The 23,462-nt window shown below is 49.3% G+C and overlaps 1 protein-coding gene across 2 annotated transcripts; it reads right to left on the bottom strand.

Annotated features, from left to right (window-relative positions):
• Window positions 1–16,111: 16,111 nt before the first annotated feature.
• Window positions 16,112–19,548, bottom strand: Adra2a (adrenoceptor alpha 2A). 2 transcript variants are annotated; one of them, XM_021152409.2, is made up of 2 exons: window positions 19,333–19,548; window positions 16,112–19,206 (listed from the first exon to the last, which is right to left on the bottom strand). In XM_021152409.2, the coding sequence occupies exon 2, from the start codon at window positions 18,896–18,898 to the stop codon at window positions 17,501–17,503; it is 1,398 nt and encodes a 465-aa protein (XP_021008068.1). In that variant the 5' UTR covers window positions 18,899–19,206; window positions 19,333–19,548; the 3' UTR covers window positions 16,112–17,500. The 2 variants fall into 2 exon arrangements, with proteins under 2 accessions (XP_021008068.1, XP_029328221.1); XM_029472361.2 differs by having other exon boundaries at window positions 19,296–19,548.
• Window positions 19,549–23,462: the final 3,914 nt, after the last annotated feature.

Below are 23,462 nucleotides of genomic sequence, written 5' to 3' on the forward strand. Positions count from 1 at the left end.
ATCTTCTCCATTCTTTTGAGCCTAATTTCTGATTTTAGACTTTTCCTTGCCTCAAACCCACTGGCTACCCAAATCCACCCTAAGGTCAACAAGTCCACAGCAAACACCTAATCAGGTGCCATACTAGACTTCAGTTGGAGAGGGAGACAGGCTTTTAGACAAAAAGGGAAGCCAGAGATAGAGGAAAAGGAAAAATATCAAACAATAATACAGTGAGAAGAGGGTCCTGAGCTTCTCCTCTTAGGCGCTGTGTTTGCGCAGCCCAGGTCATAATGGAAAAATGGACAAGTTGAGCAGGTCAGTGACATCCCACATCCCCAGGGAAGACAAGAGACCTGGATGTGACTCTCTCTTGAGCTGCACAGCTTAATACGGAACACAGTCTGCAGATCCCAGGGCTCACACACAGAGCCACAAAGATTCTTCACTTTTGCAAAAACCCCAAGACCCACACAGACAACCCATGGGAATTACTGGCAGGAGGGGATATGCTAGCCAGTCGTTATGTCACAGTTTTGAAAGCCAATTTTCTCTAGGCATGCCAAGAGACAGAACACACCTGCAGAAAGCTGGCAGCTCCAGTGACACATGCTACCAGCTCATCTAGTCTGTTTTACAACACGATGAAAGAGGACACCCCAAACTTATTTCAACAACCTTGAACCCATTTCTAGGTTTTACCATGAAACCAATCACTAGGAAGCCATAAGTCCTGTTCAGATATGGGCATTCTTTTTCTTATTTTTTTTTAATACAGGCATTCTTTAAGCCAGTTTTGTTTTGTTTTGTTTTGTTTTGTTTTGTTTTGTTTTGTTTTTCGAGACAGGATTTCTCTGTATAGCCCTGGCTGTCCTGAAACTCACTTTGTAGACCAGGCTGGCCTCGAACTCAGAAATCCACCTGCCTCTGCCTCCTGAGTGCTGGGATTAAAGGCGTGCGCCACCATGCCTGACTTAAGCCATTTTTCTAATGATTATAACTGTTAGACCAGCTTTTGGAATCAGGAACCATCTGTGTGAACTGCTATTCTGTCCTCTGCAGAAATACAGGAAGCTATAAACTGAGACTGGGAACTGAAGACCCAGATGACTAAAGATCTTCTGTCCCCTAAACAATCCAGGAATTGGTGGATGGCTGCAAGTTCCTCCTGAATTGTATTTAAATAACTGCATCAAATACCCCCACCCCTTATGACTGATAGAGGCTGCTAGCATGTTTGATCTTGGACTGATGTGTTGCAGATATGTTCAAAGACCTTAGTGTAGCAAGTTGATCACAATACGAGAACCAGCGGCACTGGAGCAAACACCTAAGCCTCTCCAAAAAGTGCTAATGAGTTCCAGAAGGCAGGCAAGGGCAGAGGTGGTGGGGAGCAGAGTGGGCAGAGATAACCGGTAGCGGATGTATAGAGAAGACAAACTGTTATGAAGTGCCAAAGATGAGAGACTCAGGTCCCTAGCTGTTAGAAGAGTTATAAAGGGCTTGGCAAGCCCTAGGGACAGAAAACTATAACAGGAACAGTAATAGGAGCCATGATCTGATACTGGAGGCCTAGGTACCATAGCATTAGCTTTCCCCGACTGCCAACACTACTGTTTGCTGCTGAGAACAGAAAATTACACTAGCTTGAAGGGCCAGGCAACCAGAAATCAGAACCTCCTACATGAGAACATAGAGCCAAAGTCCCTGATCTATTGAGCCTGAGGCCATGAGCCTCTAGCCCTAAGGTCTCAGAGCTGTAAGCCTCAGGGTCTGTCAGCCCATAAGCCTTGGACTCTCAGAGACATGGGTCTGCCAACAGTGAAGGAGACTCTTCCCAGCTGGTCACAGTGTCTGAGCAGAGCAAACAGACCCCAGCTGATTAGTAACAATGGGGCAATATCTGCCGGAGCTTTCTTGGTTCCAAGTGACTGGGGACCTAATTTAGATCAGCTCAAGTAAAAGACAGGAAAGTCACCATCTCACGAACCCCTTTAAATTAGGGAGCCCCAAATCAGACTTGGGGCTCCGTCGCTATCATTAAAATGTGTTTCTTTCCTCTGCCTGAGTTCTATCATCTCCCGTGATGGCCTCTGATGGTGGGTATGCTCAGCACAGACAGTAGCAAAGAACAGCAGCTCTCTCTCCTGACAATCCCTGCCAGGCTTTGGCATTTCATTGCCTAATCACTGAGGTCAGGGTTGGGACCTCACTGGCTACCAGTGAGATTTAGTGGATTTAGCTTCTCAGGCTGCCATGAAGCCCATCCCAAATTCAGGGACTGCGAGTGTTGCTTTGATAGTGTCTGTGTTTGTCAGAACTTTCAACTCTTTTCACTGTGTGAATCACCTGATAAAAACTTAAAGGAAGAAAGGCTTGCTTTAGACCATGGTTTCAGAGTTTGTAGCACATGGCGGGCTGACTCCATTTCAGGCTGTGGCGGAGCATCGCTGTGGCAGAGAGGGCAGAGAGGGCAAGCATTGCTCAGCCCATAGAAACCTGGAAGCAGGGAGCAGTAGCAGGAGTGTTCTCGAATATCCTTCGAGGACATTCCCTAAACAACTCTCTTTCTCCCACAAGAGCCTGCCTTCTACAGTCCCACCAACCAAGATACGCATCGATTTTGAATTTATCCATAAATATTGGGACGGAACCCTCATGGTTTAGTCTCTGGAAATATTGTGACAGCACAACCAGAGATGGGTTTGTTTGTTTGTTTGTTTGTTTAACTGATTTCCTAGCTATCTCTCAATCCAACTAAGTCAACAATCGAGATGAACCGCAACAGTCTGAACACACACACACAAGAAATGGTATTGTTATACAAGAAATATGCTTGGTAGGCAAACCATAGCTGTGCACCATGAGCCTTATAACAATTTTCACATCATCTCCATCATATGCATGACCTTGATGCAATATAGAGGGAAGTCAGAGCCATCTTACTATTTTTACCTGTTTCCGCTGTGGGCAGTTTGTAGAAGTACTGAAGAAAAACTGTGGCTATAAAGAAAGTGAAATACAATTTCTGGTTTCTTTTTTTTTAAAATAAAATATATTTTTAATTTTCTAAAGAGAGACTTCAAAATAAATGAAGGAATATCTTTTCTCAGTCGTGTCAAGTAGATAAGAGCCTTAGACAGAAGTGGATGCTCACAGTCAGCTATTGGATGGAACACAGGGCTCCCAATGGAGGAGCTAGAGAAAGTACCCAAGGAGCTGAAGGGGTCTGCAACCCTATAGGTGGAACAACAATATGAACTACCCAGTACCCCGGAGCTCGTGTCTCTAGCTGCATATGTAGCAGAAGATGTCCTAGTCGGCCATCATTGGGAAGAGAGGCCCCTTGGTATTGCAAACTTTATATGCCCCAGTACAGGGGAACGCCAGGGCCAAGAAGTGGGAGTGGGTGGGGAGGGGAGCAGGGCGGGGGGTATAGGGGATTTTCAGGATAGCATTTGAAATGTAAATAAGAAAAATATCTAATAACAAAAAGGGAAAAAAGAAAGAAAAAAGGAGCCTTAGAAAGAAGAGAAATGGGACGTTTGTGGAAGCCAATGAAGACCCTGGGCAGTCTAAATCTCTTTAAGAGCTTGAACTTTAGCCAATCGGGGTTTCAGATTCCTGTTCTTTCACTTTGTAAAGAATCCGGCTTAGAAGGGTATGCATCTGTGTGTGGAGAGAACCGATCAGTAGGTCACACTCCAGAACCCATTTCACACAGGGGAACACTGAGAACCGAGATTCTCGAGTTAACTTGCCTAGCAAGAGGCAGGGCTACTGGGATTTTCATGTAGGCCTACAATTCTTCTCTCTGTGCTGAAGACAGTAAGATCTTGGCCCAGCCAGAGTTCATCTAAGGGGAAAAGAGGAGGCTTTTGAAGGCTTCTGCTGTAGTCAATGCTGAGTCGTAAAGGTTTTTCTTTGCCACCCAGTGTCTGGGATCCACTCCCAGTCTTCTGGATTCCTCCGAGGGTGCCTCAGTTTTGTCACGTGATGTTTTTCTGGAGACTGTCTTATCAGAGAACGTTTTGCTGAAGTTGAGATGTGGAGGGATGTTTCGCTGGGAACAGACATGTGGTGTTTTCTGGAAGCTTCCTGGAAAGGAGGCATGTGGTGTTCTGCTGGAGCAGACGCTTGAGAGAACATTTGATGTCTGGAAAGGGTCGAAGTATAACCCAACAGACAGTGAAGGCTGCCGTGGCATTGGTTCACCTTGTCACTCTTTGCTGGTCTTCGTTGGGCTCCACCGATGCTAGTCTTCGCTGACGACAAGCTTTCTCTGCTGACCATCCCTCATTGTGACTGTGATATCCCAGTGGCTCCTTGCAGCTTCTGAAGAGCAGGGAAGATTTGGAAGGAGAGTCTTAACAGTTTCTTCTGGACCGAGTGGCCATTGCTGGTCAGTGAAGGATGTTTATGAGTAGTTCAAGCTACTGATGCTGATTCACATGAACTGAACTGCAGATATCCTGACGATGAAGATTGGAATCCACCCCCTCCCCCAAAGAACTATTTCTAAACAGGTCCACATCCCCTTTTGCCCTCTTAACCTTTCCTTCCCACTGCCTTTGGTGGGTGGTAGGCTAGAAGGGAGATTAAAGCCTTTAAGAGCCCTCACTAAAGCAGGTTTTGAAAACTCTAAGCCTACAGGAAAGTGAAAACAAGTGTCCTACCCAGGAAAGGACTTGAGAGGGGCAGCCTGCTGAAAAGGACTACATGAATTCTGCAGCCTCCATTTGGTTCCCATGGTCTTTATCCAGCCACAGGAGGTACTCAGACCTCATCTGCAAAGCTGGGAGCAGCCAAATGAGTCATCTTACTTTCTACAGGAAGGCCCAGAAACTGGGTCAATTGGGGAATTCCCAAGATCTTCACCACTGTTGCTGGGACAGAAAGCAGGGCCCTGGTGTCATTAAGCAAGCATCATCATCAAGAGGAACCGGTACCCATGAGACAGTATCAAATGCCAAACCTAAAGCCTAGACAACTAAAACATAAGAGAGAACGTGATCACAGTGGTCAGAGATCACCATAAAAACAGAGAATGTGCTCTGACAGCATGAAGCCAGTGGGGAGTGAGAGGGTTAAGATGAACACTGCGAACATGGAGTGCAGCCATAACTGGCCACATATGAGCAATAGTGGACAGTCTAGGTCTTGCCAGAGCTGGACCCCAGGACACAGGACACAGGATCCAAGACCCAGGACACAGGACCCAGGATACATGACACAGGACTCAGGACCCAGGACCCAGGATACATGACATAGGACCCAAGACCCAGTACACAGAACCTAAGGCACAGGGCACAGGACACAGGACACAGGACCCAGGATACATGACACAGGACCCAAGACCCAGGACACAGAACCTAAGACACAGGACACAGGACCCAGGATACATGACATAGGACCCAAGACCCAGGACACAGAACCTAAGACACAGGACCCAGGACCCAGGATACATGACCCAGGACCCAGGATACATGGGACAGGGGACCCAAGGCCCAGGACACAGGACACAGGATACAGGACACAGGACCCAGGACCCAGGATACATGGGACACGGGACCCAAGGCCCAGGACCCAGGACCCAGGACCCAGGACCCAGGACCCAGGACCCAGGACCCAGGACCCAGGACCCAGGACCCAGGACCCAGGACCCAGGACCCAGGACCCAGGGCCCAGGAGGAACCACTTCCACGTGCCCAGAGCAACACTGACCTTGAGGTTGCCCTTCAGCAGGCTCCCTAGCACCCATTGTTGCACACAACCAGAGGCTGCCATGAAGATGAATGAGGAGCTCTGAGCCCTCCTTATAAAATGGTCCATGCAGACACCTTCCTGGGGCTTCCCACCAAGCCACAGGCAGCCTATGGAAGCCATGCTTTATCTACAACGTAATAAGCACTGTACTGTCACACACACACACACACACACACACACACACACACATGCACACACACAAACACATGAGTCAGACCCTCCCACAAATTCAACAACTATGGATCAAAAAAGTGAAAAATGTTCAGAAAATAAACTATGTCTGTGCTAAACATATATGTGTTCCTATTGTTCCTCAAACAGAAGTATAAAAATATGACTCTTTGCATATCATTAATATTGTGGCATATAATACCTAGAGTTATAAGGGACACAGAGAAAAATTAAAGCCCATGGGGAGATAACACAGATTATATATAGTATTTCATAGAAGGGAATTGATCTTTCTCAGAATTTGGTATCCGTGCAAGCTCTGGAATCGATTATCATAGGCATTAAGTGATTAATTTATACGCAAATGAATATATGTACACACATCTCCTGCTGTGTTTGTGTACAGCACACAGTTGTTTCCTCAGAGGATCCCTCCGCAACCTTGCACATCTCAGGCCCATCCAGGACTCCTTAGCCAGCAGGACTGTCCTAGCATCTCTTTACTAAGATAGAATCTTTACTATCCGGATATATTATCTTTAGTCTTTGACTGTTTTAGGAAGTCTAAGGCCCTGTGGTCCTATTGGGTTCAATCTGTTTTGTCTTGTCTTGTCTTGTCTTGTCTTGTCTTGTCTTGTCTTGTCTTGCTTGAAAAAGACCTCACCATGGCTCAGGCTAGCCTGGAACTCTCTATACTGTCACCTTAGCCTTCTAAGCACTGGGATTATTGAATGCACTGCCAAGCCTGCCTCTTACCCCTTTAACTGGACCAACCTTAAGGGAATATTTAAGGTGCAGGGACTGTGGCCACCTGAAAACAGGACACTCCTCTACAGGACAACACTACCTGCTCTGAAAAGATTTTCTTTCTGTAAAACACCTCAGCTGCCATGGTGTGTGTGTGTGTGTGTGTGTGTGTGTGTGTGTGTGTGTGTGTGTAAGAAATGCATCCAACATTGACTCCTGGCCTCTAAGTGTGTGCTGACACACATACACACGCACCTGCACATGCATACACACCACTTACACACACACTAAAAAAGGGTATTACAGATATCATTGAACAAACATCCCATTTTCTCCCAACATACTTTAGTATATCTTTGGGAGCCTGGCAATGGAAATATATGAAAAGCAGCATAACTCCCATCTCTGGGCCCGTTGTACAGTTGCCATCAGTTGTGTACACACACATATTTTTGGGGTCACATCCAGAATATTGTCACTGGGGAGCAGAGTGGCACCAGCTGTGGCTGTCCTGAATTGCCAATCTCCCAATATCCAGTTCCCTCATTAGAGTTAGCCCATCACCCATGTGCAGGATATGGAAATCTTCTTGGTTGTGGTTTTTACCTCTTGTGATTCCCCATTGCGTTTGTTTCCTTTTGGTGGCCCCATTTTTAGCTGTGAATATTTCTTTTGTGATTTTCTTAAATGTTGACGTTCATCTTCCCTCCTCGTGCACAGCTTTGCACTCTTTAAAACACCAAAGCGTGTCTACTGGTCAGACCAAAAGCTCAGTTGTGTGTCCCCTCTGACATAAAGAAAATTTCATTTTTGCCACGAAAGTAATGCCTAGTCATTATAGGAAAAATATTTAAGTGTATGCAAGAAAAAATAGCGATAAAAATTGCCCACAGGTAGGTTTTTTTTTTTAAATATGTAGAAGTTTTCTTTTAATTTTGTAAGTAATTAATAAGACTTTCTTAATGGTCTGAGTAATTTTATAACATCCAGGAAGGTTAAAGTACTTCAGAGTACCAGGATGTACGGTTAGGAGTAACAATTGCTACTTTGTTTCCTTTTGTTGTTGCTTTTTTTCTCCCAGGGTACTGGGGCATAGAACCCAGGGCGTCATGCACATGAGACAGACGCTCAGCCACTGAACACAAACCTGTCCTAATTTTCATGTTTCTAATTGCAGAATGAAGTCATACAGTGCATACTCATGAACATTGCTAGTTTCTACAGACCAATTTTTTGTTGTCCCGGTGAGTTTTTAGTTTGTTAACTTTTATTAGAAATGGTTAGGACATTCAGAAATATCTTCAGTCAGGTACTGAAAACTCTGCCCTTTATTTACTAAGGTTTTAACATTTTTATTTACTCTGTTTCAGAAAGCCATGCTTGGTCCTTAGCCCCTGCACTGATATGCTATCATTGTCTCTTAAGTAAACCTGCTAACTGAATGCAGGAAACGTTAAGATAAGATTATGAGCTAGCTATAAGAATAAACATACTTTTAACAACAACAACAACATATTACCCCAAAACCCCCTCTGCAGATAATCGTGAACAGTTTGGTTTGTGCAGGTTTTCGCTGTTATTGTTTGGTCTCTACATGATCACATTTGACCAGTTATAACCAAGATATTTCTGTGTGCAAAGTTCAGGGCCTGGATGGTGGCTCTGTGGCGAAAGCACTTGCCACTCGAGTCTGAGGACCAAAGTTGAGGTACCCAGATCCCACATAACATAAATGCTGGGTAGAAATGGCTCCCACCTGCAATCCCTGCACTGAGAAAGCATGAGCAAGGTACCCATAAGTCAAGCTGGCTGGCAGCTGAGTGGAACCCAGTGAGTTCTGAGTTCAGAAAGAGGTCCTAATTCAGGAAATAAAGAGCACTTGAGGAAGGTAGTAGACATTGGTCACTGACCTCCAAATACACAAATGCAGCCACATACACGCACTTACACAAATACACAAATGCAGCCACATACACGCACTTACACACACACACGTCTATACACCCAATAAAAAGAGAAATGTCCTATACATATTTCATAATCTGTAAACTTTCCAAGTGGATTTGTTTCTCTTTAAATGTGTAAAATGCTCCGCTGTACAAATGCTGCAGAACTAATGCTCTTTTTTTTTTTGGCATGATTTTACTGTTTCTAGTTCCTATCTAGTCTAAAGCACACTTACGATGTGCTACCACCTCAGCTCCTATATCCTCTCCATCACTGGCAAGGCGGGCACTAGGCCCTTTCACCCTGGGAAGTTAGAATAGAAGCAAATGCAGTGTGTGCCACCAGATAAATAGGCCATTGGCCAAGCACTTTCCAGCAGACACAGCCTGAACCTCCATTGTTATGTAAAAGTCACTGCTTTACAGAGGAGTAAATAAAGCATAGAGCTTTTAAGAAACTCATTACAATGAATTCCCTTGGCTCCCCATTATCTTTCGAATCTTCTTAGAACCTCCACCTGGACAGGCTGGGCAGGGAACCCTGAGCAGACACTAGATAGGCTATGGCTCTGTAGATTCCCCCTTACAGAACCTGGGGAGGGTGGGGCATGCATAGGAGAGGTTGAATGGGGTTGAGATAGAGATCTCCACAGAGGACTCATGGGTATCTCTGCCCTCCCTCCTCAGAATCCCCTCTCCTGACAGTCCTACACATTCTGCAAGGTAGCAGAGAAATAGTATATGTGATTCTTCAGGCAAAGCAGCAGCAGCCTTTTGGAAACAGAAGTAAGAATGTCTCCACCAGGAGATGATCAATCCAGCACGGGGCCACAGAGCAGCAAGAGAACTAACCTGTTCCAGGAGCCTAGTGTGGGGGATGTTTCATTAGAAACCCTCTAGCCACCTGCTCCTTGTAGAGGCCTGGAAGTTCATCCAGTCCCACCCTCCCGCTCTACTGATGAGTAGGAGGTCTTTCAGCAGGCAAGCTGCAAGAGAAAGAGCCAAGAGATCAAATCCCTGTTGTAAATCCTCATGAAGCACTCACTTTCAGGGCTGAAGGTCCCATACAAACCTAATGTTAGCATTCTGTCTAAACTCCACCCCACAGTTACCTAGCAACAGCCAGGTAGGCCTGGCCCACTATAAAAGGGGCCGCTTGCCCCCTCCTCTCTCTCTTGCTTTCTTACCTCTCTCCCTTGCCTCTTGCCCCTTCTTGCTCCCCCTCTCTACCCATTCCCTCCCCACCCCAACGTGGTCATGGCCAGCCTCTACTTCTCTACTCTCTCTGTCTGCCTTTCTCTGCCTCTACTACCCTCTTAACACCCCACCCCATGCCCTGAATAAACTCTATTCTATACTCTGCTGTCATGTGGCTGATCCCTCAGGGAGAAGGGATGCCTTGGCATTGGCCCACTGAGCCACCCCCTTTCCCCAAACCTTACCACACCCCCATAGAACATATTCTTATACCTCTTTATCTTTTTGTAATCACAACACCTGCCAGTCCATCTCACATCTCAGAACAGCTTCCTAAGCAAAGGCCTTCCAGCTCCCAAAACAGAGAAGGGAAGGTGAGCAATACAACTGAGCCGATGCTCCCAGTGCCACACACACAGCCCAAGCAATTGCTTCAAAACCCCAGTGACTCCATGTCCAAGTTACACCTGTTCAAAGCAAAAACCAAAGCTCCATGCACAGGACCTCGCTGTGCTATCTAGGTTTTCGTGTTAATCTAACGTACCTAGAGTCACCTGGGAGCCTCTCAGTGAAGAACCATCTAGATCAGATTAGCCTGTGAGCGTGTTTGTAGGGGATCATCTTTATGGTTACTTGACCCGGCCCACTGTGGGCGTCACAGTTCCCTAGGCAGGGGATGTCAAACTATTTAAAAATGAAAAGGGCTGAGTAACTGAGCAGCAGGGATAAGTTTATCTTTCTCTACTCCTGACTGTGGATGCTGAGTGCCTTGAGCACCTGCCATGACTTTCCCTCAATGATGAGCTATAACCTGGAACGGTAATTACCCATAAACCCTTCCCTCTTGTAGGTTAGTTTTTGTCGGGATTTGCGTCACAGCATCAGCAGTGAAACTAGAACAGCCTTCCCTCTCCAGGTGCCTGCCTTTCTGTAGACTCTGAGGAAAGAGTCACGGCCGCTCCATCAAGCCTCAGACGAGAAAGGACTAGGCACAGGCAGAGAAGCGAATATGAAAAGGTATAGGAAAGGCTTGTCTCAGAGCAGCGAGTTGATAGCAGGTAGAATGCATCCCAGGTTCCCTAACATCCTTGGAAACACATGACTGTTCTTGAGGAATCTAGACAGGCTGGCACTGGAGTAAATGAGATAAAACACAGACATATGGCTTACCATATCCTCTGATTTCAAGAGGAACCCTGGGTGGAGACGTTCTGCAATGTCTATCATAAGCATACAGTGTGTGCCCTGGGTTCTCCTGTGAATCTCCCACCCACCCACCACCCCATTCCACTTTAACCCACCCCTCCCACTGACTGAGAGTTGACAAAGCTGTAGAGGCAGGAAAGCCAGCTCCGTGAGCAGTTGTTCTCGGCGACACCAAGGCCAACTGGTAACTCTCCAAAAGGATGTTTGCTTTTAGCCACAAGCAGGAACCTCTGAGACAAAAACTGCCCTGAAAGATGTCTGTTCACAGAGGCGTGAACCACGGTGCAAACAGGGACAGCTTTGGGTGTGCACAGCGACTGACACTGCCTGCTAGGTGACCTCTGCAGGAGGAGGCTTCCCGGAGTGTCATTATATTGTCCCCTTAGCATCTCTAGCGTGGGTGACTGACACACATTCCCAGTTAGTTTCTACCCAGTGGCCACAATGATGGTTCCAAACAAATTCAATCATTGACCTCTCTCGTCTAAAAAGATCCCAATAGTTCCCACTGCCTCTGGGATAAAGTCTTTCACCAGCAGCAGCATGGTCTAGCCTGTGCTCCCCTCCATTCACTCTCAACAGCACACCCTCCTCCCAGAGGAAACTTGCTCAAACATGGAACTCCCCTCTTCCATCCAGCAACCCCTCCCCACCTCCTTGTCTGACTCATTCCAGTCTCTGCCTCAGTTCTCAGCTGGCTGTCCACTTCTCCACACATCCTTCTCTGTGCCTTAGCCCAGCTCAGGTTCTCCCACCGGGGACCTGTGTCTTCATCTGTCACTGCCCTGGTGCCATCAATATTGGTCTCCCTCACAAAAGAAAGAGTTCTGATCTCCTTGTTCACTACTCTGTCCCCAAGTCTACCAGTTTGACCACGGCTTAAATATATATAACTATTAAATGAAAGAAAGACTAAAGAAGAGAATCTATCATTATTGTTATTTGATGTCTCCATGCCTCCACTAGGACCAGAGGATGAGAGAGAGAGAGAGAAAGAGAGAGAGAGAGAGAGAGAGAGAGAGAGAGAGAGAGAGAGGTCCCAGAGAAGAAGAGTGGGCAGCAGAACCCCCCATGTATCCAGGGATATCTGACGACACTGGCTTGAGCCAGTCCCCACTTTTCTGCAACCAGCCCTCAGCCCTTAATGGCATCTTTCCTATTCAACTCAGCTGCTGCTTCTTGGCCTCCGAAGCTCAAGCTGTGACATATAAAAAGCCCAGAGAACTATGGCTAGGATTCTCAGAGCCTCCCTAAGTGTCAGGGAAGGAGAATAAGAGGATGGTGTGTGGGTGAGAGTGCATGCACACCTATATGTCTATGTGTCTGTGTGTGCACACATACACACACACACACACAGAGTAAGCCATGCTTGTAACAATATGGATATGGAAGGACCCAGCCAGCTAATTCTATTTTGTATTCAAACTCCATCTTATGTCCAGCTTGTCCTCAGTTTGAACTTGGTAAGTGGAAAAACCACAGCCTGGTTCCAGGAACCAAGACACCCCACCACCCCTTCAAGTAACAACCACACTCCACCCTTGATAAGGGAAAATGCACAGTGTCAGGTCCAGGGCAAATAACTCAAGTTATAGCAAAGTTTATGATGTTATCTAGAATTTCATGCAAGCTATGCTTTCTGAAATACCAACTGCCAAGTTAGGAAATCCCTTGCCCAGCTTAAACTGTATCAAAGGTAAGGCTGACACCACCTCAGCACCTTCCACACCCATCCATTGAGTCTGTAGTCAGAGAGCTTGGGGAAGTCTGAGCTAGACCATGAACAGAGACTCTTTGCTTTTGCATACAAGTTGGACTCCTGGTGGTCTTTTGTGGTCTGTGGGGACCCCACCCCCCAGGTCTGGGCATAACAGAAATAGACTCTTACATCCACAAAAGAGAAAGAAAGGTCTCTGTGTGTGTGGTTTTTGTTTGTTTGTTTGCTTGCTTGCTTGCTTGCTTGCTTGCTTCTTTCCTGCTTGTTTCTCTACAGCTAGCTGCCCAGTGATCTGAGCCACTGGTCCCTGGACAAACTGCAGGGGTTAGTCAACTCCCTCTGGCTCAGTTTCCCAAGTGCTACCACACGGCCACGCCCTGGCTTCATTTCGGGTCTGATATTAAATGTCCTGTGCTTGCCTCTGTCGTAGACCCTGAGCTGGGCCCTGGAAGGCTGATCGGATTCCGGAGCTTCCTGTACTCTGAGTCTTCAGTGAGGACTGCCACCAGCCAATGAAGGTGCCTGAGTGAGAGATTCTCTGCTTCTCTTCCTGTCCAAGGCAGCTTGGCAGTGGCTTAAGCCCCGCCCCCATCAGTGGTGTCTACCAGCACCAGCCTTGCAGCCTGAGTTGGTTGCCCATTCTCTTGGGTCTAAGGGTGCTGAAAGGCCCCAGCGGTGTCCCTTGGAGGCGTTTCTCAACTCCGCCTGCATCTTGTAACAATCCTTCAACCTCCCTTCATTTACCCCTTCTCAGTGGGCCATCTTTTTTTTTTTTTTTTTTTGCTCAGGTTCAAAATTCATAGAGGGCCAACATTTCTAGCTTTGATGGAGCTGGAAAGCACACTAAGAGCCTCACCAGCCTGGCCTCCCTCCGTCCCTGAAATTCCTTGTGGCTGGGTAACTCTTCCCCTTCAGAGAAAGCAGGAGAGTGTGGGCACTGAAGAAAGCGACACCGAGAACTAGTGTTGGCCTATCCAGGACGCCACGTCCATCATTGCTGATCTAGCTCAGTACTGTTGCCCTAGTCAAGGGCTCCTCTGTGGCCACAGGGAGTCTGCTCTCAGCTTAAGGAGAGGCTCCTCACAGTTAGAATCTGTGAGCCATCCTCACACTCCCCTTGGCCTCCCTTTGCAATTTTCTCCTCTGGCATGCATGCCCATCTCTCTATAGTCTAGATTTTCCACTCCAGACAAGCCAGCTTCTATGACTCCATACACAGAAAGCACACACACACACACACACACACACACAAGTGTGCATGAGTATGCCTACACCCATGCATCCCATGGAATCACACACATACGCTCATACATGCTCACATGCACGCACACATACATACAGGCAAGTTTGGCCCACAGCTGCAAACCACAGCACAACCCTTATCGCGTACGATACTCCTGGAAATATGTGTCCTCCAGAAGAATTGGACCTGTCTCTCCACATGCTTCACCTCACAGAGACAGAGGAGAGCAGATTTAGTATTTTATATCATCGGAAAATGGATCACCAGAAAGGCCCTCGAGATCCCGGAGCCGAGAGTCCCAGCAAACACGACTCCATACAGCTTGTGAAACATGGTACACCGAGTCACCAAAGAGACCTATCAAAATTGCTTTATATGGACTGACATGTTCTGTGCATTTAGGAGTACACACACACACACACACACACACACACTACCACCACCACCACAACAACAACAACAATAACAACAACAACAGCAATTTAAGAAAAAGAGGCCACGAATTTGAAATGAAAAAAATTGAGGAAGTGATACCTGTGGAGGGAGGCAGAAGGATTTGAAGGGAGGAAAGAAGGGAAGATGTAATTATAATCTAAAAGACTTTTTAGAAGGCATTATATAAATGATAACTAGATGAACAGGTAGATGATAAATACTAACTGCATAATGGGTGGCTGCACAGAGACATGGGTAGACTAGAGATTGATTTCATTAGGTCTGCAGAGCATGTCCAAGTGACACTAGACAACACAGGACGTTTCCTCTTACAAATCCCTCAAGGTCCCACAGCTAGTCCACAGCCAAACGAAGACCAGAAGGCAGGCTTCTCGATCCCTCATCTCCCTCCTTTCCAACAGGCCATTCCCTTGTCTGTATCAAACTCTAAACCCCTGGATCTCTGTCAATTGAAGTGGTCGATGCTATGTCCAGCCTGAACTCTGGCGCTTGTAACTGTCCAGTGTTGTGGCCTGGCTACCGTTACAGAGACCTTTACTGAGGTGGGGTTCTTTGCGTCCCAGTCTCCCAGGTCCACTTGAAGATGGTCAGAACCCAGGGTAAGGTACTGAGGGCAAGCTGGTAACCAACCAGCCCTGACTCTGGAGAAAACAGTCCCCCGGATTCCTGGATAAGAAAGACAATTCTTTTAACAGATATCCTACGTGGAGCCAGGAGCTGCCCTTGCCACCCCTAAGAACAGACTGTTGAAATCTGCTGGGGGGTGGGGGGGCAGCCCCGGCACTTCTTTCTTGGTTCCTCTTGAGGCAAACAGAATCTGCGGTAGGGATAGATGGTGACAGACAGAGTCCAGGGGAGGAGAGGGTTCGGTGAAGCAAGCCCAGGAGGATACATAACTAGCCAGCTCTCAGGATCTCTGGTTAGGCAGCATGGCTCTGAAGAGGCTGAGGCTGCATCTGGGCTCTCAAGGGCTGATTGAATTAAGTCATGGAGACAGAAACATCTGGACCCTGTTATTACCCTCTCACCTGAATCCTTAAGCAAAGCCTTGGAGGAGAGGGCATGCTACTGTCCAGACTAAGATGAGGGTCCTAAGCTCCCTAAAACTTATCCTCACAGCAAGGAAGCTGCAAGAAACAGCTGTGACTCTCAGGGACCATGGGGAGGGTAGATGGGGGGTCAATGTCCTAGATAAATGCTTTGAGGAATACACGTATTTGGGGGCATATAGACACTTTAGGGTGTGTGCATACGGTACACTGGATATATCTTGGTCTGGACCAAGCTTGGTCTGGACCAGATAGCCCACACATACACTGTGTGTGCAGTGCGCTTACATTCAGAGGAGTGTGAACAGCACAGACCTGGAAACTCTGGGGTTAGGAGCACCGACTTCACAGAGACGAAACAGAAAGCAATGACCTTATACACCTACTACCCCTAAGTAAGCCAGTTGCCTTCTGCACTGTTTCTTTACCTGTGAAATGGGAACAGCAATACGATTTACCTCATAGCGTTCTTGAAAAGATTAAAGAAGGGAAGGCATTGAATAGGCAAACTGTCTCACGTGAATGATAGTGCGTCAGTGCTCGGGTGTTCAAAGACAGTGTACAAAGTGTGTATTATCAGGTAATCCCAGAGTTCCAAGACTTGAAAACTCAATTACTAGACAGGAGGCCCACTTCATTCATGTTTATTTCACATTTGATCTGTAAACTTTTATTAAAAAAAAAAAATCCACCGTCACGAGCAACAAGTGCTGACATTTAGTTTTTCTCTCGTGAAAATCAGATCACAGGCCTTCCACAGTCTGCCTAAAATAAGTAGAAACCAGGTTGTAAACACGAAGTCTCCGCCTACTCCCTGACTTTGGCAATTCATTAGTCACATGATCTTAGCCAGGAAAGCAAGGGGAGGTAACACTTTGATACCCAAGAGCTCTTGGGGCTGGCTCCGTACAGTGTGGCAGCCCATTTGTCTCCTCACACTGTTTACCTTGGCAAATTGTATCGGGTTGGTTTCTTCCACATAATTTCCCCTCCTGGGTGTCTAAAAACAGCAGCTAAAAGATTCCCCTTAGTCAGCACTTTCTGGGGGAGGGGCGGCGCACAGACAAGATAGAAACATACACACTCTTCTTCAAGCCCCAGAAGAGGGGAGAAGGGAAGAAAAGTCAGTTCTAACGTGAGTTACTGGGGCAAGCGCTGCCTCAGCGGATAATGGCTTTATACACAGGGCTGATGCAAGGCAGAAGGTTCATCTCCTTCTGCCTTGGTCCATCGCTGTAATATTTACATAGGAAAAGGCAATTATGCAGTTAGGCACAGGGGAAAATGAACAGAAATCCCTTCCCTGTCAGGAAATGTCAAAGCAGGTCTGTGTCCAGGGGACAGTCACCAGTTACTGCTGGAAAGCACTGAGAGCAACGTAATAACACTAGAAAGGGGCTTGCATTGCAAAGGAGCTTGGTCTGGACCAGATAGCCCACTGTCTGACTGGAGGGCATCTCCACAGCCATGATTCCAATATGCATCAAGGCCGACACTGAAGAACCCAAAGGACGCTATCAAAAATAATGTATATTTACAGTGGGGAGAAAGGAGGGCAGGCAGGACCGCCCTGAATGATATTTATTTATTTATTTATTTATTTATTTATTTATTTAAGGGAGGGGTGTGGGGGAGATAATTAGCCAGGACTAGAGGAAACCTTGGTCCATTAACCCTTTGGCAGCCATGTCCTCTCTAGTACTGTACTTGCTCTGAAGAGCTTGGGAGAGGCAGACTTGGGGATATGACAATATCATCAGGAAACCATACTGATCAGGGCTAGCCCACCAGGAAACTGGCTGTGGGCTGGGAACAACCACAACAACCAGCAAAAGGGCTCATGTGTCCCTCTCAGCCAGAACTTTACACATAGGAACAAAAGGTCTCAAAGGCCACGGAGCTCCCTCCAAACTGGGTAGGTCCGGGGTTTCAGAGTGCTAGGGGCTGCATGCGTAGACGCGCCCCTTCGAAGCCCAGGGCCTGCATCTGACCAGTGTCTGCACGCAGGGCACGGCCCATGCGCTCACACGATGCGTTTTCTGTCCCCACGGCAGAGGATCTTCTTGAAGGCGCGTCGGAAGTCATGGTTGAAGATGGTGTAGATAACAGGGTTCAGCGAGCTGTTGCAGTAGCCGAACCAGAAGAAGAAGTTGAAGAGCTGGCTGGGCACCGGGCAGCCGACCGCTATGAGCGTGTAGGTGAAAAAGAACGGAAACCAACACACCACGAACACGCCGATCACTACCGCCAGCACGAACGTGAAGCGTTTCTCCCGGTTTTGCCTCCCGCGCCAGCGCGACGCTTTGGCGCCCCCGCCGCGCTCCTCTCCGTGCCCAGACCCCGAAGCCCCCGGCCCCGCGGCCCCGGGCCCGCGCCGCGGCAGACTGTCCCCCGGCTTCACCTGGCTCGCCCGGGTCTTGCCCTTGGCTCGGGGGCCGCGGTCGGGTCTGCGGGGCCCCGGGGGCCGCTCGGCGTGCTCGGACGACGAACTCTCCTCTAGGTCCAGCGCATCCCCATCGCGGGGCCCGGCGGGCGCGGGCTCCCCAGGGGCACCGTTAAGCTGGGTGGGCAGCGGCTCCGCCTCGGCGCCCGTGGGACCCGCGCCGCGCTCCGGGCCCAGCCCGTTGGGCCTGCGATCGGCGCCCCCCGGCGGCGCGGAACAGGCGTCCGGACCCCGGCGGCTGGGAGGCACGCGGGTGCGACGCTTGGCGATCTGGTAAATACGCACGTAGACCAGGATCATGATGAGGCAAGGCGCGAAGAAGGAACCGATGGACGAGGAGATGACATACCACTTCTGGTCGTTGATCTTGCAGCTCGGCTCGGCCGGCTGCTGCCCGCCGCCAGCGCCCTTCTTCTCTATGGAGATGAGTGGCGGGAAGGAGATGACAGCCGAGATGACCCACACGGTGACAATGATGGCCTTGATGCGACGCGGCGTGCGCTTCAGGTTGTACTCGATGGCCTGCGTGATGGACCAGTAGCGGTCAAGGCTGATGGCGCACAGGTGCACTATGGACGACGTGCAAAAGAGCACGTCGAGAGCCAAATAGATCTCGCACCACACCTTACCAAAGTACCAGTAACCCATAACCTCGTTGGCCAAAGAAAAGGGAATGACCAGCGTGGCCACCAGGATGTCCGCTGAGGCCAGGGACACCAGGAAGAGGTTTTGGGGAGCTTTGAGCGCCCGACTGGTGAACACCGCGATAATAACCAACACGTTGCCAAACACTGTGAACAGCATGAGCAGGCCAGCCAGGCAAACCAGCGTCAGTGTCACCTGCAGGGAGTAAGGGGTGGCTCGGGTGCCGCCTCCGGGCGCTTCGGTCCCGTTCCAGCTGCTGTTGCCCGCATCCGGCTGCAGGGAGCCCATGGGCGCAAAGCTGCCCTCGGCCAGCGGCTGCTCCTGGCGGAACATGAACGCGGGTGCCGGTTCTCGTGGGCCTGCTGCCAGCTGCCTTCCGGCCCCGCGTCCGTGGGTCCTCCTCTTCCTCCGGTGCGCGGTTCGTCCCGCCGCGCCTCACATAAGGAAGAGGGCCGCAGGGAGCTCGGGCCCAAGCTGGGGACCGCTAGTGGTCCATGGACTGGAGCCCGCGAACTGGCACCGGTTCGTCCTTCCGACGCTCCGGGTGGGTGCTTTCTCTCTCCCAGCTCCTCAAACACAGCCAAGTTTTATTTCTAAGCGGCAGGATCGAGTAGGGCTCGCTGGTGGTTAGAGATTTTATTCTTCAAGAAAAGAGAAAAGAAATTATCGGTGGCCTGATTTGGAAAGATGTCAGAAATGTATACAAATGCATTTAGCTAGTCATCTATACCTTGACTCTTAAGCTGAGCGAAAGCAGCAAGTCTTACCCCAAGAGGCGGCGGAGGGGTGTTGGTGTGGGCTCAGAGTCCTAGGTCTGTCTTCTTATACCCTCGAAGAGATTTCCAACTCCGTCGCTACCCTCCAGGCGGGGTGGCGAGGGCTGGGCCGGACCTCCGGCGAAGGCGCGGACTCTGCCTCCTCTAGGAGCCCCACGGGACTTCCAAAGTTGTGCGCCCTGCTGGGGCTGGGACTCTGTACACAGAGCTCGGGGACGGCGGCGGCGGTGGGGTGAAGGGTGTGGGGGCCGCATGAAGCCGCACCCCCTCCACCACCACCTCGGTCCTCAGGGCCAAGCTAGGTGAGCGACCGGCTCTCCAGGAGCCGCGGCGGAGCCAAGGGTGGCTGCTAGCCGCGAGCTGGGTGGGCGCTGAGCGCCACAGACCCGGCGGGGGGCGGAGGGCCGCGTGAGTTTTCGCAGGAGCGCAGGACTTGGAGCTGGAGGCGCTGGGTGGCTGGGCGGTGTGCGCGGGCTGCTGGGCGTCTGCACGGAAGCGGGAGCCGAGGCTGCTCCGCTGCTCTACGCTGGACTGGTTTTATAGCCCCAGGATGAAGCCGGCGTTGCCGAGCAGCCGGCGTCAGCCCCCACGTGGGAAGTCGACCCTCCTCCGCCCCTCGCGCCTCCCCTCCTTAGGTCTTGAGCCCGCACCCGAGTCGGACCCCGGAGAGCGCTGCCTCTGGGACCGGCCTTTTGGAAAGACGGGTACAGGGAGCGAGGGGCTTTAAGAGGGAGCCTAAGGAGTGGGGAGCGGCCCCTGCTGGGAGTTGGCCGTTCGGCTACTAGCTGGCCCAGGAGACAGTAGCAGGCGCCCAGCGGTACACCGATCTAGCTGGGTTTTAGCAGGAGAGGGTGCCAGGGTGCTGGGACCCGAATTAGGAGATGCGGAGTGGCATAAGAGTCGCTGGCGAGCAGCCCCGCCCCAGGTCAAGCGCAGGTGCTTCTGGTGACTGGGACGAAAGGGATCCCGGAGAGGTAAGCGTGTGCGGGTTCCTACGGAACCACTGGAGCGGAATGGACCAGCATCCACGAGAGCAGACCAGGCCGGAGTTATCCATACTTAGGGAAGAGAAGGCCTCCTATCCTAGCAGCCGCCGAGCTGTCGGCGGGACTCTCAAGGCCTGGACTCTGCACTGCGCCCCTTTGAAAGGCGGTGGGGAAGGGTCCTGGAGGGGTAGGCCCTGAGCCATGACAGAACGAGAGCGCACTGACACCTGCTGGCCGCTGGTCGTCACGGCTGGAAAGCGACTTAAGGGCTCCAGGCTCCTCTGGAGTCCTTTCCTCCATTTTTCTCCTGTCTTGGGGGCAAATTTGGACTAAGCTTGGGGGGGGGGGGGGCGGTAACAGATTTCAAACTGCACTATGTCATGGTGCAGAAATCTTCAGGTTGTATAGATCTACCTCTGATGAGAGTGAGGCTCGGAACCTTCTACAGATGTGAGAGTCCTGGATCTTCCTCTCTGCTTGCCCGGCTTTAAACTACTGGGAACCAATTAAGCATTTGTTGAGGCACAGCTATTTTATGAAGAGCGCCATGACATTATAGGTAGATGTAAGCCTTACTCACGCTGTTTTAATCAGTACCTACTGTGTGCACGAATTAAAGTATTACACTGAACTCCAAAAAATGTATAGGATTATTATTATGTGTTTGTCAAAAAGGGTTTTCTGTTTATGGAAATAGAAAGGTTAACTATCCTGACTTGGTCATTACATACTGTGTGTAATATTGAATTAACACACAGCATCTTACACATCTGTACAATTAAACGTGAAAGAAAAACATCTTGTTAGACTCTACCCCCGCTTACATGGCCTTTTCTCCTACACCCCCAATACACACAGACAGGTACACACATCTGCACAGCATCTGTCGGTGAAGGCAGGGTGCTAGCCAAGAAAGAAAGGGTGTTTTCCATGTTCTCTCTCGGGTGAGAATGGTAGGACCTTGGCAGTAGATGGCAAGGTTTCTAAGCATGCTGGATGTCCCACTCAGGCAGGAGTATCTGCCGCACCAGATACACTGTGCCATCCAAACTCTTTCTTCAGACGAGCAGCAGGAAGATCCTGGAGTCCCAGAGAGCACAGAATGTCAACAGGGTGCACACGAGACCTAAGAAAGCATCTGTCATACTTCAGAGATCACTACACCTAAATGTCACACTCAGTCATCCAAGCCAGGATCCAAGGTCCGAGCAGATCTGAGCCGATGTCTCCCTGGACATCAACGTGCAGGCTCGGGTCTGGCTGAGGAGTGCGGGCTACATAAATGACCCTGACCATCAGTCTCAACCCCGACTAGTCACTCAGTATTTGATGGTGCGAGTGAGTACATCTCAGATGTCTCATTTGAATTCAGCAGCTTTACCCCCCAATCCTTCCCTGGTGGACAGCCTCTGCTTCCAGGCATCATGGTAAGGAGTCCTCAGAGTCTCAAGAAAACCAAGATGGCTGACTGTCCCCTCTCTGTTGAGACTCTTATTCCCTGTCTTAACCCTCTGCTCCGAGCCTCTTGGCAGGAGCAGGGCCATTGCCAGTGTGTTCATTTGCAAAGGTGACTGAAAGTGGTGAGCAGGGTCTGTCTGAATTATGTGAAGATTTTTGAAAAGCCAATGAAAGCTACAAAGGAGCTCAAGTTGAGAACTGCAGCCCTGAATCTCAGATATGCAGTTTTAGAATGGTACCACTGACCTCACGGGAGCGGAGCTGAGGCAGATCATACATCGGATGTTGTCATTGATGGCCTGAGGGAGATTCACCTCTCGACTTACCCATGAAGGTCTATAGCTATTAGGAAAAAATAAAGAGCAAAATACCACTTCTTAGCACTGAACACAGGTCAGGCACAGCGCTAAGCAGTTTATAAGCTATATATTACTTTGTCTAAGCTTTTGCTTATATAATTGGGGAAATATAAGGTCAGCAAGGTTAAGTATACATTGCCAGCCATTTATTGGACCATGTTTCTTGAATGTAAGCCCAAGAAAATTTCCACCACCACCCCAGCAACTGGGAGGCTCTGTCTTCTGGACACTGGCAAAGGCCCATCCAGAGACTAAAGACAGATGTAGCTCAGAGCAGAGTCAGTGCCTACCCAGCATGGACAAAGCCTTGGCTTCAGTTCTCTTTACCACTGCATAGGCTGAGCAGGACCGGACATGGGAAATACAGGCATGGCGGTCACAAGTCATCCTGTTACATAATGACTTTGATCCTTGTGGGAGGAAGAAAGGGTGCTGGGAAGTGCCCCTCTAGCCCACTTTCTCCTCCAATTGTGACTAACACAGCAGAGCACATACGAGGTACGACGTGTACCTCAATTGGCTTCTGGTGCTGACTATTCTGGTACAGTACTCTATGGGAGACTGAACATTTTCCATGCTCTCTGCTATAGAGCATGAAGAGATGAGAACCCCTCCCACTCCTGGGTATCAGTATTAGCTTGAATAAACTGCTGTTCAGGCCTACCCACTCACATATGGTGGGCTCATCTTTTAATCCTAGAGCATCCCTGAAGAGGGATGCTTACAAATCACATTTCTCAGGGTAGAGATGTCTAGTTTTCTATGAGGCCCTGGGCTCTACCTGCAGCGTCACAAAATATTTGTGGACCAGACTCCTTGAGAATACCAGTTTACTAGTGTTAGAGTGGGGTCTTGGTACTTGCATTTTTAACACACACACACACACACACACACACATCTCTATACATGTTCGTGAGATGAAATGAATTCCCCATCTGGATGAGCTGTCAACAAAACAGGCACACAAGCAGACAGCCAAGATGGCTAATACCTCAGTCCCAAATCAGGATTTAGCTATGCTAACTAATCCGTGGATATAGGTATAAGACTGCAATGGTTTGAATGAAAACCGCCCCCAAGGGCTCACAGGAAGTGACACTATTAGGTGTGGCCTTGTTGGAGGAAGTGTGTCACTGGGGGTGGGCTTTGAAGTTTCAGAAACTCAAGGTAGGCCCACTGTCACTCTCTCTTTAGATCCGGATGTAGAACTCTCAACTACTTGTCCAGCACCAAGTCTGCCTGCAGGCCGCCATGCTTCCTTCCATGACGACAATGGACTAAACTTCTGAACTGCAAGCCAGCCCCAGTTAAGCGTTTT

This window comes from Mus caroli, unplaced genomic scaffold (assembly GCF_978045245.1).
Source record: "Mus caroli unplaced genomic scaffold, Mus_caroli_1 scaffold_20, whole genome shotgun sequence".
NCBI classification, from domain to species: domain Eukaryota; kingdom Metazoa; phylum Chordata; class Mammalia; order Rodentia; family Muridae; genus Mus; species Mus caroli.